Raw genomic sequence first — 18,522 nt, 5'->3', positions numbered from 1 at the left:
CTTTACACAAGAAAATGAACGTTTCCACTAGTTATGTAAAGGTATTTTCTCTATCAATGGTATCCTAACAGCATTATGTGGTGCAAAAAAAGGGATAGTGGCTTAGTGGGTGGTGGACCATAAAAGCACAACAAAAATGTTGGACAACTTATCCCGCGCAATATTGATTATGATACCGTTTGGTAGGGTTTGTTTTTGTTTCTTGTAGAAGAGTTTCCTAAGATATTTATTTTGAAATCAACTTTCTCTAAAAGTTCTTTTAACAAGGCAACGTTTTCGGAAAATCATTTAAAGATGTTCAGAAGTAGCTTTTTAGTTTCAACGTTTGTTTGACACGGCTTATTTTAAGATCATTTCCTCAAATTGATTTTTAACCACACATTTTCTTGATAAAATAATTTTGCAAGCAGACCTTTTTTGACACACACAGTCTCCAAAAATCAATTTTTTTACTTCAAACAAACACTTAGAAGCAACTTTTAACTTTTGAAAAGTCCTCTCATATAGGGTTTATGATATAAATCAAAAGTGGCACTAGAATGTAAAAAAAGGGATAACAAAAAAATAGTATATACTGTCACATATGCGTGATAACGTGCAATATTAGATAAATAATGTTACTTGTACGTAATGGAGTTACATAATGATTTACATATAAACGAGGTGCTAATAAGAGGGTGGGAAGGTTTTTCTTTTTAATAATTTGATTGAAGAAATTCTGACTCGATGATATCTCACTACATTGTGTGTATATAAACCATTATACTCATGTTTGGGTTCGTTCTTATCCATTATCAATAGTCTCATAAAAAACATAGTCCAAATGCCTATAATGTAGGAAACGAATTCATCAAGTATTTAAATGAAGAAATCACAGGTAACTTTAAACATTAGTTCAGACAGAATGGTGGGGATGCCCAACGATGAAGTGATCTTAATGGAACTAGTGGTTCTAAAATTTCACCCAAGTACTATATAAAGGAACCCTCTTTATGCATAGCTCAGAGTATTCATGTAACAAGATCTTTTCTAAGTCATACAAAGATTTTTGAGGTCCAGTCTTGAGGCAAAAATTTAGGTCGAGAATGGTGAAAGTGTTTCTTGTCATACCAAAACTGCTGCTGATTCTAATATCTGCCAGTTGGATATCTCTTTGGCTTCTTAAGCCAACAGAACTCTGGACAAGAAAATGGAAGGGAGCAGAAGAGAAAGCCACAGCTACCATTTTTGGCTATAATGGTAACCCACTCTATCAAAGATCTTTACTTCTCTATACACTGTAAACTCCAGCCAAAATTCTCCTTTTCTCATTCACATAAAATAGTCGAGGAGATTAAATCCAGCACACTGTCTTCATAAATCATCATATAATTGATTTGAAGTTCCAACGGTTCATAAAATATATATAAATAAAGAGAAACTAAGCACCATTTCTTAGCTTATGTTAAACAACACATGGCAAATCAATTAATTGGTATATAAGTTTATGGTAAGTTTTGGGAATTAAATCAGATTTGTTGAATTTATATGTCATGTCACTGTTGCTTATTACAAGTCAAGTAATGGTGTTTGATGGATCATTTCTCTATCTACAAACCTCCACCTATCTAATAAATCTAATCTTTAGGTGAGGTGTTTTAGCAGGATATGCAAAGGCCTCGAGTGGTTGAAGTNATGAGTTTCTTAATTGTTTCTAGGAGACCTGTTCTTCAAATGTTGTCTTCAACCACTTGGTACTATATGCTTTTTCCCTAAAAGATTTTTGCAGGCAGCCTTTGTCAAGATTATGGCATGGGCAAAAGGTTACAACAATTTTCAGATGGATATTTTAAGTGCGAACAAAGTAATATGTTGTAATATTTCCTATATGAAGAAGAAAAAAGTAAAAATATTTTATATATGTAAAAAGTTAAGAACTAATGCACGATTAGTGGATCATGATGGAGAAAAATCGAGCCAAGAACGCCTAGATCATAAATGAAAAAAAAATCACATGTTATGAATTGCCTCTCTATTCTTGGATTGGGCCAAATCTAATTGTCTTTGGGCTATTTGGACCATTGGGTTTTATCCTTTAAGTAAAACGCATTGTTGGAAACGCAACTTTCTCTTAAAATTGTGAGATGAATTTTTGGCCCTAAATTTGGCGTTATTGTGACCGTTGGATCTAGATATTTGGTTGGACTATATATAGCCTTCCATGACCCTTCGTGGCAGTGTGCAGTCACTTTCTAGGGTTTTCTTTCATCTTCTCTGAGAGTTTTCATCTTCTTCGTGGTTTCTAATCTTCAATCTCTATAAAATCTTAGTGATGTTTAGATTGTATTTTGTATACGATTTGAGAGATTATGAGGAGAGCAATTTTCTGTAAAGGGAGGTGAAAAGAAAACTTAAGTGAAGAATACATTCTTGTATCGATTCTTTGTGATTTTTAGTGGATTTGAACCTAATTTACTTGGTATATGCTCAACGGGTGAGTTGGATTCGGCTGAACATCCGGGTTCTAAGGGGCAAAAATTCTTGGTGTTTTTTACTTTCTGCAATTTTAACTGTTCTCTGAAAATTATTTTTATATAAATATCGATCTTGAGACCAACAATATATAATTACAATATGAAAAGTTCGTGTCTGAGGTAAAGAATGCTGAGTATAATAATCTCATAAAAGAATGAATAAGTAAAATGAAAGTGCTTAATATGCGCGTAGGATAGTTTTAGCTTTCAGACCAGGTTACCAATCATATGCAATATACATTGTGCTATCTGAAATCATCAATAATTGTGTGGATTAATCAATCAATAGTGTCAAACACTAATTTATGAGGACAATATTCCTCTCAATGCTAACATGGGGCACAACTTTGCTTTTATCAATCCCATCTGAATCCAGAAAGAATTCATTCTAAACACATAATATATATCTAAAAGTTCGGCAACTCAATCATAGACGATGAAATTATTAAAAAAATTCTGATTAACCTTCAGATTAATCGAATCCAGAAGAAGTTGTATATAGAGCCATAATGCAAACTAAAACTGTCCATTGTTACATCATGAACCTGTGTACTTTACACAAGAAAATGAACGTTTCCACTAGTTATGTAAAGGTATTTGCTCTATCAATGGTATCCTAACAGCATTATGTGGTGCAAAAAAAGGGATAGTGGCTTAGTGGGTGGTGGACCATAAAAGCACAACAAAAATGTTGGACAACTTATCCCGCGCAATATTGATTATGACACCGTTTGGTAGGGTTTGTTTTTGTTTCTTGTAGAAGAGTTTCCTAAGATATTTATTTTGAAATCAACTTTCTCTAAAAGTTCTTTTAACAAGGCAACGTTTTCGGAAAATCATTTAAAGATGTTCAGAAGTAGCTTTTTAGTTTCAACGTTTGTTTGACACGGCTTATTTTAAGATCATTTCCTCAAATTGATTTTTAACCACACATTTTCTTGATAAAATAATTTTGCAAGCAGACCTTTTTTGACACACACAGTCTCCAAAAATCAATTTTTTTACTTCAAACAAACACTTAGAAGCAACTTTTAACTTTTGAAAAGTCCTCTCATATAGGGTTTATGATATAAATCAAAAGTGGCACTAGAATGTAAAAAAAGGGATAACCAAAAAATAGTATATACTGTCACATATGCGTGATAACGTGCAATATTAGATAAATAATGTTACTTGTACGTAATGAAGTTACATAATGATTTACATATAAACGAGGTGCTAATAAGAGGGTGGGAAGGTTTTTCTTTTTAATAATTTGATTGAAGAAATTTTGACCCGATGATATCTCACTACATTGTGTGTATATAAACCATTATACTCATGTTTGGGTTCGTTCTTATCCATTATCAATAGTCTCATAAAAAACATAGTCCAAATGCCTATAATGTAGGAAACGAATTCATCAAGTATTTAAATGAAGAAATCACAGGTAACTTTAAACATTAGTTCAGACAGAATGGTGGGGATGCCCAACGATGAAGTGATCTTAATGGAACTAGTGGTTCTAAAATTTCACCCAAGTACTATATAAAGGAACCCTCTTTATGCATAGCTCAGAGTATTCATGTAACAAGATCTTTTCTAAGTCATACAAAGATTTTTGAGGTCCAGTCTTGAGGCAAAAATTTAGGTCGAGAATGGTGAAAGTGTTTCTTGTCATACCAAAACTGCTGCTGATTCTAATATCTGCCAGTTGGATATCTCTTTGGCTTCTTAAGCCAACAGAACTCTGGACAAGAAAATGGAAGGGAGCAGAAGAGAAAGCCACAGCTACCATTTTTGGCTATAATGGTAACCCACTCTATCAAAGATCTTTACTTCTCTATACACTGTAAACTCCAGCCAAAATTCTCCTTTTCTCATTCACATAAAATAGTCGAGGAGATTAAATCCACCACACTGTCTTCATAAATCATCATATAATTGATTTGAAGTTCCAACGGTTCATAAAATATATATAAATAAAGAGAAACTAAGCACCATTTCTTAGCTTATGTTAAACAACACATGGCAAATCAACTAATTGGTATATAAGTTTATGGTAAGTTTTGGGAATTAAATTAGATTTGTTGAATTTATATGTCATGTCACTGTTGCTTATTACAAGTCAAGTAACGGTGTTTGATGGATCATTTCTCTATTTACAAACCTCCACCTATCTAATAAATCTAATCTTTAGGTGAGGTGTTTTAGCAGGATATGCAAAGGCCTCGAGTGGTTGAAGTCTAATTGCCACCCGTTTATTTAAATTCCACAAGTCAGATCTTTGTGAAGAAAATGAATGCAACATGCATGTTATGAGGCTTGTTGAACATAATAAAATAAATAAATTCGTTTTTCTGTCTAACATTAAGATGATACGACACCAAACAACAGCTAGAAGGAAAAAAAAAATGGTTTTTGCTGTGAAATATTAATATTGCTTTGGTACAGGTCTTGACTTTGCTGTCTACACATTTCCTATAGTTGCTTTGGCTATAATTGGTTTCATTTACTTGGAACTTAAACCAAAGGAACCAAATATGAGGTACAAAACTGTTTCCATTCCATAGAACACAACTTTTGTTTACTTGATGCTGATGCATATGTATATTTGGACACAGGCCAGGAAGAAGTTTAATCACTGCTCTCTCCAATCCCCTTATTATCAATCGTTACCTAGGAATCTTATCTGCAATCGAGATCCTTGCTTCTTCTCTGTTTATTATCTTTCTAATTTGGACCTTCTACGCCCGCATTTCAAATGATTTCAGAAAGATGATACCAGTCAAATCATTCAAATTGATTCCGTAAGTTAATTTCAAATCAACGATGACTCCAAACTTCGAAAAGAAGTATTAACATATGTACAATCAACTTCTTTACCTGCATTTCAGATGGCAGTACAAATTGTTCAGGATGGCTACCCGGTGTGGTTTGCTGGCAGAAGCTTGCCTAGCACTGATTCTTCTGCCCATATTGAGGGGAATGTCTATATTTCGGCTACTTGGCATCCAGTTCGAAGCATCAGTGAGATACCACATTTGCTTAGGCACGGCCATGATATTTTTTGCAACTTTACATGGGGCAGGCACCCTTTTTATCTGGGGAGTTAAACATAGAATTCAAGATGAGGTAATCTCTACAAAACTTCTTTAATTCTCAGAATCTGCTTCAATATAACAACATATTTACCTCAAGTCCTTAATGTCCTAAACCAGATGTGGAAATGGCAGAAGACAGGCCGCATATACCTTGCTGGTGAGATAACCCTTATCACAGGTTTAGTCATTTCGATCACAGCATTGCCACAGATAAGAAGGAAGTGGTTTCAGGCCTTTTACTACTCACACCATCTTTATATAGTCTTCATAGTATTCTTTTTGTTCCATGGTGGAGACCGACATTTTTACATGGTTTTTCCTGGTGTTTTTCTCTTTGCCCTGGATAAGCTGCTCCGAATCATACAGTCGAGGCCAGAGACGTGCATTCTTTCTGCTCGAGTCTTCCCAAGCAACGCCATTGAACTTACTTTGCCGAAAGACCCAAGTATATATACCATTATATCGTCTTTGACCCCAACCCAAGTATTTGAAGTATATCCTATTTTATTAGAACGATTTATCGAATCTTAGAAGTAACTCGTAACTTTATACCTATGATTTCAGGATTGAAGTACACACCAACAAGCGTGATTTTCTTGAAGATACCAAGTATTTCCAAGTCCCAATGGCATCCTTTTAGCATAACTTCTAGCTCCAGTGTCGATAAAAACTCTATCTCAATAATTATCAAATGTGAGGGACAATGGACAAGTTCCCTCTATAATCAAATTCATGCTGAAAAAGAATCAGAATCTGATTTAAGGAAGTGTATTCCAATTGCAACAGAAGGTCCTTATGGACCTGCCTCACTGGATTTCCTAAGGTATCGATATGATTTACAGAACATTTTGGAATTGTTGTCAGTTTATCTGCATATAAATGCAGCAACCTCATCACTTTTTTTGGATCACTGAAAATTAATGCAGGTATGACAATCTGCTTCTAGTCGCTGGAGGAATTGGGCTAACACCATTTCTTAGCATTTTGCAAGAAATTGGCTCCAAACTAAACAACAGCAGAAATAAATATCCCTCTCGAATACAATTCATCTACACCGTAAAAAATTCTCATGAAATTTGCTTGTTAGAACCAATTCTAGATCAGCTCCTAGACGTTGAACAATTTCATATAAAACTTAAAGTATTTGTGACTAGGGAAAACCAGCCTAGTACAACACTAAGAGAAGTACTTAAAGACTTACCTGACATGCAAACAACAAATTTTAGCACCACACATTCAAGCTATGCAACATGTGGACCTGAGAGTTTAACTTGGATGGCAACCATAGCAATGTTTTCTTCCATCATATTTCTACTCTTGCTTAGTTTTTTCAACCATTTCGTTGTGTCCCCTGCCAAGAAGCCCTCTCAAGAGAAAAATTCCACTTCACAGATGGATCTCCTTCTCATATGCTCTTTTTTCATAGCAGTTGTATTTAGTGGCTTGGTGGTTATTATTATAAGATGGAAAAGGCTAAGAAAGGGATTTCTATCATTTTCCAATGAAAAAAGACAACCCATGAAACAAAGTTCCCTTGAAGTCGACAAAGCTCTTGACGAACATGGAATCCATTTTGGAAGAAGGCCAAACTTTCAAGGTAGCATTTTGCTTTTCTTTACTACCAAAAATTTCTTATCCTGCAGATACTAATCTGACTCATGCATCAAATGTGCTGGGAATCTAACAGATATATTCTCCAATTTCACAAAAGAATGCGGGGGATCAGAGATAGGCGTCTTGGTTTGTGGACCAGAAACAATGAAACAGAACCTGGCTTCAGCATGCAAGCTAAATACTTGGAAAACAAATTTCTGTTTTCACTCCCTCAACTTCACACTCTGATTAAATTATACAAGGCACAAAGGTTTACAGCTTAAGATGTTACTGAGAGTACTATAATTTAATTTTGTTTATGAATCATGCCAGCATATGTATATATTATCGTAAGAAATCGAACGCATATAGTTGGTTCTTTCCTATTATAAGGATCCTTATCGTTTAGATTAACGTACTTTCTTGAAAGATATCATCAAGTCCCTTTTAGAAGATTAGGTGGCAAAGATCGTTGTCTAATATCATAAATTCAATAAAGAATAATACATTTCTTTAGACATTTCATAAATCCACATTATAGAACACAAAAATAGCAAGATGTATTGCTCCAAATGGTCTTCCATGAGTTTGAAAAGCATAGAATCAGTTCAAATATTACCAAAAACACTAAATACGTATTTAGTTTGTCGAACTAAACAAGACAATAGAGTGCAAGTCACCACGGCCTTTCACTTTTACTTATTTCATATTTGGACATTCGAACAATATGGTCCAAGGATGTCGAAGGATGGAAACAAGATGGGGCACAATTCCTACTACGCAGGGGATTTTAGGGAGGCCGAGCGGGGATTAAAATATCCCTATTTACCATCCAGTTTAATTAATTATTTAGTTATTAAATATGATCTCAATTGATAAAACATAAAAATTAAAATTATTCACATCCATATACATAGCCACACATAGAAGCGTACAATTTAGTCTAATTATATACCCTTTTTCTTAGTAATGAGTAAATAATGCTCGTTGATCTCTTAACTTGAAAAGTGTTTTTTTAAGTTGGGAGCTTAATATTAGAAATCATTGAATGAAAAACAATTTATTTTACTCCATTAAAGGAGAAGGGGAATTACAATGGAACACTCCATTAAAGGAGGAAATACACTCCATAATTGAAGGAAGAAAACACTCCATGAAGGAGAAGAGAATCCTCCATCAAAGGAGGGATTGGAAGATACTACAATCCAATGATCTAAAAATGCCTACACAGTGCTGTATTTATAGAGTAAAATGGCTAGAGTAATTTGTTAAGATTTGGAGTCCATCTTAATAAGGTCAACCTTATTAAGTGGAATGGCTTAAGATCTATTTAAGTTGGTCAATATTTTGGTATTTAACCGATGTGAGATTTATTCTCTTTACATGCCCCGCAAGATGGTGACTCTTTTTTAGCAGATCAATTTTGAAATTCGTGTGCTCATTTTTGAGACTTAATCGGATCGAATAACTCGTTGGAGCTTACTGAGCTCTGGTACCATGTTGAGATTTGGGGTCCATCTTAATAAGGTCAACCTTATTACCTTATTAAGAGGAATGACCCAAGATTTATTTAAGTTGATCAATATTTCGGTATTTAACCGATGTGGGATTTATTCCCTTAACATGCCCCCACAAGATGGTGGCTCTCTTTGAGCAGACCAATCTTGAAATCCGTGTACTCATTTTTGAAACTTAATCGGATTGAATAGCTCGTTGGAGCTTACTGTGCTCTGGTACCATGTTAAGATTTGGGGTCCATCTTAATAAGGTCAACCTTGTTAAGAGGAGTGACACAAGATATATTTAAGTTGGTCAATATTTCGGTATTTAACCGATGTGGAATTTATTCCCTTCACATAATTAACTAACTAATTGACTGATTAACAAGCTAATCATCTAACTAAGTAACAACTTAACAACTATACATGCTGGAAGGATCTAGAATCTGCAGAGCTGGAGATGGAATATTCTGGTGCACACGTGATGCTGGAAGGTTGAATCTGCTGATATTTGGTGCATGTGTATTCCAACACTTAAGGTTTTATATTTTTTGTGTTACATTGAAAAAGTGCGCTACAACAAGTGTATCTTTTTCACTGCATAATTTAAATGATAACGATAATGGATTTTCGAATGGCGTATTTTCTTCTAGGCATGGAAGCATTTTTATTAGTTTATTACCAACATAGACAAGCTAAAATTGAAATAAAAATAAAACTTGTGTGGTTCATCCAAATCACAATGTTATTTTCTTGTTCCTAAATGAGTCTTTTTCATCTTTTTAGGTTTATGCTCTACATCGGGGATTCCTTCTTAAGCTGCTGGTTGGATTACTCCCTATAGAAAAGCACGCATCGAGAAAGACAGTACCATACGAGATAGCATAGATCGGTAAAGTAAGAGGATTTGAACAAAAGAAGTTCATAATCAAAGTAAATCAATGCTTAAGTTAAGTGAATAACATTATTTATAACACAAAAAAAAAAAAATTAACAACGCAAGCTGCTGGATTGGAGAAGAAAAGAGAATTCGACCAAATTACAAAACCCTTTTCACAAGGAAACCAAAAATAGAAAAAAAAAAGCTCTTTTATTAATTAAGGAATAAATAAATATAATATATCAAACATTAATTATGTAAGATTCCATGATCTATATAAAAATCTATTTTATTAATTAACAATAAATCATTCAATATTCACAAATGTTGAAATCTCAATAATGAATGAAGCCATGTTTGGTCGTACTTAAAAGTAATCTTTTAATCCTTTAATTGAAAACATCCATTTAGCTACTTTTATCGGCCGTAGGAGTATGCCTAGACTACAAACATCGTTCTTCTTCTATGCAACCAAACATGACCTTGCATTAATTTCAAAATCGTAGAAAGCAAATATCGAATTTAGTACAAGATAAGTCGTATAAATTCAAATCATGTTCTCTTGGTTTCTTGAATGTGCAAAGTGTAGGAATTGGTTCAAATAATTAACCAAAAATTGGAAAATGAAAAAGTGTGTAAAAGTAAAAAATGAAAAGGTGTAACTACGTGTCAATTTTGACCAAATATTCGGACTTGATCCGATGGTCAAATTAAAAAAGTAAATAGACCAACTTATTCTACTCGTCGAGTAGATCGTTGTGGTATATTTGGAATCTCGAAACCAATTTCGGATGAATGAGAAATTGTGGACCAAAGTTGGAAGAAATGAAGTATTGCAACTTTTCGAAATGATGCAGGTTTTGGCCAAGTATTACAACTTTTTGAAAAAATACATGTTTTGACCCACACTACTTCATTTGCACTCTTCCTACATTTATAAATAGAACCATATGAACATGGTTTTGGGTACACCAATTGCATTGATCATTCATTCTCCTCTTGTAATTCTCTCATTTCTAATTCCATAGCATTTTCATGCATTTCCTTTATAGAGGGGAAATTCTATCAAAAGTTCGTTGATTTCTTGTGGTTTGAAGTGCTACTACCACAAGTTGTGAATCCATTGTATCTTGGAAGACAAATACCATTCAATGTAAGCACCATAGCGGGGCATTTTGTCTTAAGCAAAAGGATAACGTCTCGCCTTGGATTATTCTCTATTTCCACTCCTTCTTAATCTTTTTTTTTTTGCGTAATCGTTATACTGAAACTCTGTCCAAATTTTCATTCATATATATTGTGTTTTGATCACGCTCTTACGGGTTAAAACTGGTCAAACAAATATATCAAAAACTAACCCTTACATAGCCATTTTTATAAGTCGTCTCCAACAAAATTAAGACAGATTTTTGTGTCTTTGCGGTTGGTTGTGGACAACCATTACTTTGTTTGAATAGTGCTTTGTGTACTATTCTTCCACCGATATTATCATCATTTTGTTGAACTTCTGTTTGTATAACAGAAATGACTACCATCGAAACTTCGTCAAGTCAAAATGGTTCCTATAATGTGGTACTACTCGTGGCCGTACCATTGCATAATACTATTATCCCACATGGGGAAAAGCCGAAAAAATTTGCAGGAGTAGATTTCAAGATGTGGCAACAAAAGATGTTGTTTTATCCCATCACTCTTAATTTGGCTAAATTTCTAAAGGAAACTGCACCGGCTGTACAAGAAGGGGAAAATAATCGTGAATCAATTATTGCTTTGGATGCATGGAAACACTGGGACTTCTTATGCAAGAACTATATCCTATACGGATTGGATAATACACTATATGAGGTGTATAGTTCAAAGGAATCAGCCAATGAACTATGGGATTCTTTGGAGACAAATTACAAGACCGAGGATGTCGGAACAAAGAAGTTCATTGTTGGCAAATTTTTGGACTATAAGATGGTGGATTCCAAAATCGTAATTAGCCAAATGCAAGAGATTCAAGTCTTGTTGCACGACATCCATGCTGAGAAAATGGAATTGAGTGAATCATTCCAAGTGGCTGCCATTATTGAAAAACTCCCTTCTATGTGGAGAGATTTCAAAAATTACCTCAAGCACAAATATAAGGAAATGAATTTGGAAGAATTGATAGTGCGCTTGACGATTGAAGAGGACAATCGAAAAATCGAACGAAGACCGGTTGATCAAGATGGTGCAAATTTTGTTGAAATGGAACCAAAGGTAGCAAACAAGAAACGAAAAGCTACTAATTATGCACCGCAAAGAGACAATTCTAAGAAGGCTAAGAAGTTTAAAGGGAATTGTTACAACTGTGGCAAGGTTGGACATCGTTCAAGTGAATGTCGAAAGCCAAAGAAAAATGCTCAAACCCGCATGGTTGCAAATAACACTCTATCCGATGGACTGCAAGAAATGAGTTTATCTGTAGTAGTGTCCGAATGCAACATGATTGAAAATACTAGAGAATAGTGGATTGACACCAGCGCTACCCGCCATGTGTGTGCGGACAAGGGGATGTTCTCCAACTATCAAGAATTGAATGGGGAACAATTATACATGGAAAATTCTGCAAGTTCCAAAGTTGAGGGACAAGGCAAAATTACTTTGAAAATGACATCCGGGAAAGTACTCGTCCTCAACAATGTCCTACATGTGCCGGATATACGAAAGAATTTAGTGTCCGGGTCTCTACTTAGCAAGAATGGTTTTGAACTTGTATTTGTATCCGATAAATTTGTGTTGTCTAAGAATGAGATTTATGTAGGGAAATGATACATGTGTGATGGAATGTTCAAGTTGAACGTTCTTACAATTGTACCGAAGTAAGTCGTTATGAATAAAAATATAAATTCCGTTTACTTGCTTGAGCCTTCATGTTTGTGGCATAATCGATTAGGACATGTGAATTACAAATCGTTGAGCAAACTAATGAATCAAAATTTAATTCCGGCGCATAAAATTGAGCATAATCATAAATGTGAAATATGTGTTGAAGCAAAATTGGCTAAAACATTGTTCCATTCAATACAAAGAAACACAACCCCTCTAGAATTGATCCATAGCGATATATGCGATCTAAAATTTGTACAAGCTCAAGGTGGTAAGAAATACTTTGGGACATTTATTGATATTTGTACAAAGTTTTGCTATGTCTTTCTTTTGAGAAGTAAAGACGAAACTTTAGTTGCATTCAAAACCTATAAGGCTAAAGTTGAAACACAACTTGAAAAATGAATAAAGAATAATCATAGTGATAGAGGAGATGAATATGGGGCACTGTTTGAAGACTTTTGTTCTGAACATGGAATTGTTCATCAAACAACGGCATCTTACTCTCCTCAATCAAATGGTGTTGCAGAATGCAAAAATCGAACACTTAAAGAAATGATGAATGTCATGTTAATAAATTCGGATTTACCACAGAATATGTGGGGGGAGACTATTTTAACGGCAAATAGTCTTCTTAATAAAATACATCTTAAGAAAAAAGAAGAGACATCATATGAACTATGGAAAGGACATCCTCCATCCTACCAATATTTGAAAGTGTGAGAGTGTTTGACTAAGGTTGAGGTACCTAAGCCTAAACAAGTGAAAATCAGTCCTAAAACGATAGATTGCATATTTATTGAATAAGCTAATAATAGTAGTGCATATCAATTTCTTGTACACAAATCTGAAAAACAAAACGTACACGAAGAGACCATAATTGAACCAAGGAATGTGACATTCTTTGAAAATATTTTTCTTTGCAAAGATAAGAAAAATACGAGTTCTAACAAGAGAACATATGAAACTACCAATGAAACTTCAAATGAGGAAGAACCAAGGCGTAGTAAAAGGGTTAGGGCTTCCAAGACGTTTGGCCCGGATTTTCTAACCTATATGGTAGAGGATAATCCAAAGACTTTCGATGAAGCAATGTCTATATCGGAAGCACCGCATTGGAAAGAAGCTAACAATAATGAGATAGATTCTATAATACAAAACCATACATGGGAGCTGGTTGATTTACCTCCCGGTAACAAGCCTTTAGAATGCAAATGGATATTCAAAAAGAAATTGAAACATGACGGATCCATTGCTAAATATAAGGCTAGATTGGTTGCTAAAGGATATAGGCAAAAAGAAGGACTTGACTTCTTTGATACCTACTCACCCATGACTAGAATTACGTCGATAAGGTTGTTAATTGCAATTGCGACAATACACAATCTTGAGATTCATCAAATGGATGTAAAAACAGCATTCCTAAACGGTGAGTTAGAAGAGGAGATTTACATGGAGCAACCTGAAGGTTTGTTTCTCCTAACCAAAAACACAAAGTATGTAAACTTATTAAGTCCTTGTATGGATTAAAACAGGCAACTAAACAATGGCACCAAAAGTTTGACAAAACAATGTTGTCAGATGGATTCAAAATCAACGAATGTGACAAATGTGTATATATTAAACATACACCGAATACCTATATAGTTGTATATCTATACGTGGACGATATGTTAATAATGGACAATAGTCACGAAATGTTGCTTAACACCAAAAAGATGCTAACAAAGCATTTCGATATGAAAGATATAGGTGTGACAGATGTAATCCTAGGGATTAAAATCTCTAGAACGCAGGATAGAATTGTATTTTCACAATCTCACTACATAGAAAATGTACTTAAGAAGTTTGACGTGTTTGAGTAAAGTCTTGCAGAACTCCTCTTGATTCGAGTATGACTTGGTGAAGAATATGGGAGAAAGCATATCACAACTAAGGTATTTACAAATAATTGGAAGTCTTATATATATTACAAACTGCACTCGACCGGATATTGCTTTTGCGGTGAATAAACTTAGTAGATTTACAAGTAATCCAAATCGTGATCATTGGAAGGCTTTGACGAGGGTTCTAAGGTACTTGAAGTATACCTTAACCTATGGATTACACTTCACAAAATATCCAGTGGTACTAGAAAGATATTGTGATGCGAATTAGATATCTGATATGAAGGATTCCAAGTCCACTAGTAGTTATGTATTCACCATTGGTGGAGCTGCTGTATCATGAAAATAAAAAAAGCAAACGTGCATAACTCGATCAACGATGGAATCTGAGTTTATTGCTTTAGACAAAGCTAGAGAAGAAGTAGAATGGCTTCAAAATTTCTTAGAAGATGTTCTACGTTGGCCCAAGCCAGTAGTTGCGATAAGTATACATTTTGATAGTCAATCAGCAATTGGAAGGGCTCGAAGCAGCATGTATAATGGTAAGTCTAGACATATTCGTCGTAGACACAACACCATTAAGCAACTTATCTCAAATGGCGTTATCTTCATAGATTATGTGAAATCAAAGGAGAATATTGCGGATCCACTTACGAAAAGTTTGCCTAGAGATCAAGTGTGTTGCCTATCGAGAGGAATGTGATTAAAGCCTACTACGTAAGAGTTTTTGCAATGGTAACCCTACCTTGTTGACTGGAGATCCCAACATCTTGGTTCAAAGGGACAACTAAGTTGTGAAAATTCTATGAAGCACTTAGGAAATTAATAGGAGGTCACCTATATAAGTGTGAAGTGGGGCTGTTTCGATAAGAATTGTTTAAGGTTTGAATTATCTAAACACTTATGAAACCAAGAAGGGTTCAGGGCTAAAATGAACCAAGTCATGAGAACTAAGTACAAAATAGGGAAGATATTTGTGTGAGTACTGTTGTCTTGACTTACACCAAAGGTTGAGTGGTTCAAGACCTATGGTTCACCAATTAGTCGAGTAAGCCCGATTGTATTTCACAAAGGGAGGTTCAAGGCCAGAAGCCACCATCTCTGATGCAATATTTTTTTGCACCCTCTCTACATTGCATCATATCATCTCATTTGCATGTACCCGAATTTCCATTCATGTGGGGGATTGTAGGAATTGGTGATAAGTGTGTTTTTGCACACTTATTTAGGTCACAAATGTGACTTAAATACGAGCAAAATGATTGAATTGTGACTTAATCTTGTACAATTGTGAATTGTAGGAAACAACGATGAACATGGTGAAATTCAGGAGAAAAGACGCGAAAAAGGACTAAAGTGACACAAAGTGAAAATTCAGGGACCAAAAGTGCAAATATCCAAAAGTTGATCCGATGAACAAATCGAGAAATCGATTAGGCCAATTACTAATTGACGATATCGTGGGGTGATGAAATGAAAAGAATGAAGAAAAGATGTTAAGGAGTGAAAGATGCAAGTGGGTGGACCAAAACGCAATTCTATCATAGTTGATAGTACGATGCGACCGCATAGTATTATCTTCTATGCGGTCACATAGTATCATACCGAAATCAAAGAGGGTTGAAAATTTTCTTCTATGCGACCGCATAGAATTGCTCTATGCAGTCGCATAGAACAAAAATTTGGAAAAAAAATAGTTTCCTTTTTCTTCCAAAACTCTTATGGAAACAAGAATTTTAGGGTCCTATAAATACAAAAACTCGACTAGAACGAAGGGGACCCCGTTTTTACATATTTTTGGGAGATTTTGAAGAAGAAACAAGGGAGAGAACAAGAGAACAACATCGGGCCAATTGAAGATCGGATTGAATATTGTTTCAGGTGATGCCGTTTCTTCAAATACTTTTAAGTTTTATTCTTTTTAGCATGTTAGGCTAGATTTATCAGTACTAGGAGATCGATGAACCTTGTAATACTACGTTTAATTGTTGTTTTGGATTTTTGACATATGTGAACACAAATCCGGAATTGATTGATTTATTTCATTTTTATTTTCATATAATTATTGTGCACGTGATTATATGATTGTGGTGACTTGTTTTATGCATTCGAAAGAAGGAAAATAGGTTCGACATATTATAAATCGTCATAGGGTCCGATAGAGGATAGAAATATACCTCTATGCCTTGTGTGAATCATTGGATATTCGTGAATTATAATGCATGTCGGTATATTAGTATTCATCATAGGAATATAGTCGAATCATATATTGAGATAGGTTTGACATTGCTCGAGAGAGATTGCTAAATTAAAATAGGAATATCGATTCATCTTTTGTGAAATTGTGTGTCAAATTTGCATAAATGACTATTGAACGGGTATTGCTTGGGGATTCGTGATCCTAGTGTGTTAGCACATCCATCAATTCTATAAAATTCTAGTTAAATTGCATCCAATTTATTTTGAACTTAGTTTAATTCTTAGTCCATAATTGCATTAGCGATTACATTTTGTTAGTTAAAGTAAAAAATTGCCATTTGGTTGCTGTGTTTCGGTTAAGGTCATATTAGATTAATTCGGACTAATTCAATCCTCGTGGGACCGATACTTGGACTTATACTCCATTTTACTACTTATTAACGAACCGTACACTTGCGGTGGATTTAAAATCGGAATAAATAATTTTTCACGAACAATTGGTTCAAATAATTAACCAAAAATTGGAAAATGAAAAGGTGTGTAAAAGAAGAAAATGAAAAGGTGTGACCATGTGTCAACTTCAACCAAATATTCGGACTTGATCCATTAGTCAAATTATAAAAGTAAATAGACCAACTTATTCTACTCGTCGAGTAAATTGTCGTGGTATATTTAGAATCTCGAAACCAATTCCGGATGAATGAGAAATTGTGAACCAAAGTTGGAATAAATGAAGTGTTGCAACTTTTCGAAAGGATGCAGGTTTTGGTCAAGTGTTGCAACTTTTTGAAAGGATGTATGTTTTGGGCCACACTATTTCATTTGCACCCTTTCTATATCTATAAATAGAACCATATGGACATGATTTTGGGTACACCAATTGCATTGAGCATTCATTCTCCTCATGCAATTCTCTCCTTTCTAATTCCATAACATTTTCATGCATTTCCTTTGTAGAGGGGAAATTCTGTCAAAAGTTCATCGGTTTCTTGTGGTTTGAAGTGTTGCTACCACAAGTTGTGAATCCATTATATTTTGGAATACAAGTGTCATTCACCGTGAGAACTATAGCGGGCAATTTGTCTTAAGGAAAGAGATAACGTCTCGACTCGGATTATTCTCTATTTCTGCTCCTTCTTAATCATTGTTTTGCGTAATTGTTATACCAAAACTCTGTCCAAATTTTCATTCATATATATTGTGTTTTGATCATGCTCTTGCAGGTTAAAAGTAGTCAAACAAATATATCAAAAACCAACCCTTACATAGCCTTTTTTATAAGTCGTCTCCAACACAAAGTCTCGTAAAATTTCCTCCACCATGAATAAATCCTCAACTTTGGATAGTAAAAACACCAATCGTATCAAATTCTATTATAGTTTTGGAGGAAAAATCGCTTCCAGACATGGCCAAAAACTGATCTAAAAAGTTGGTCATAACAAAATCCTCACAGTCGATCGATCCATTTCATTCACAGGTCAGTTGCTTTTTATTTTATATTTAATTTTTTATATTTTGGTTTTCAATTTTGCTAAACTGAGGTAATTTTGGATTTTATACAGAGTTGATGGAGCGATTTAGACAGGAATGTTTACATTCTGTGCATCTGAAATGTGTATTACCTGGGAACGATTTGGATAAACTGGTTACGGTTAAATCTAATGAAGAGCTTCAGAATGTGATTGAAGAGTACGATAGAAATTTGTCAGGAGCGAAAATCAGAGCTGTGATGTTTCCGGTCTATGATGTAAAAACAAAAACTCCCTCCTCCATCTTCTCCAATGTCTTGTCCGATTTTCCCTCTGCGCCAAAAATGGTGCTTCTAAGATGCTTTTAAGTTCAACTCAACAAGGTTGCATATAACTAACGGCTATCAACGAGTTTAACCATTTGAGGCTTATCTAGTATAGTTGCATTGTACGTACATCACAACACATCACAACTGAAAGATTAGTTTACCAACGGATGATGTGGCGAGATTTAATTGGGTTAAAATTTCATCAACCAAATAAAATA

At 34.6% G+C, this 18,522-nt stretch overlaps 1 protein-coding gene across 2 annotated transcripts; it reads left to right on the top strand.

Annotated features, from left to right (window-relative positions):
* The first annotated feature begins 822 nt into the window (after window positions 1-822).
* On the top strand, window positions 823-7,603 carry LOC111407634 (ferric reduction oxidase 8, mitochondrial). Of its 2 annotated transcripts, none has more exons than XM_023037249.1 (8): window positions 823-1,239; window positions 4,947-5,040; window positions 5,117-5,302; window positions 5,390-5,627; window positions 5,714-6,041; window positions 6,161-6,419; window positions 6,523-7,193; window positions 7,284-7,603. In XM_023037249.1, exons 1-8 carry the CDS (start codon window positions 1,086-1,088, stop codon window positions 7,436-7,438), a joined length of 2,085 nt encoding a protein of 694 aa, XP_022893017.1. In that variant the 5' UTR covers window positions 823-1,085; the 3' UTR covers window positions 7,439-7,603. The 2 variants fall into 2 exon arrangements, with proteins under 2 accessions (XP_022893017.1, XP_022893016.1); XM_023037248.1 differs by lacking the exon at window positions 823-1,239 and adding an exon at window positions 3,889-4,304.
* The last annotated feature ends 10,919 nt before the right edge of the window (window positions 7,604-18,522 follow it).

This window comes from Olea europaea, chromosome 13 (genome assembly GCF_002742605.1).
Source record: "Olea europaea var. sylvestris chromosome 13, O_europaea_v1, whole genome shotgun sequence".
Taxonomy (NCBI): domain Eukaryota; kingdom Viridiplantae; phylum Streptophyta; class Magnoliopsida; order Lamiales; family Oleaceae; genus Olea; species Olea europaea.
The sequence above is the reverse complement of the archived record's forward strand: the minus strand, read 5'-3'. Positions and strand labels throughout refer to the sequence as shown.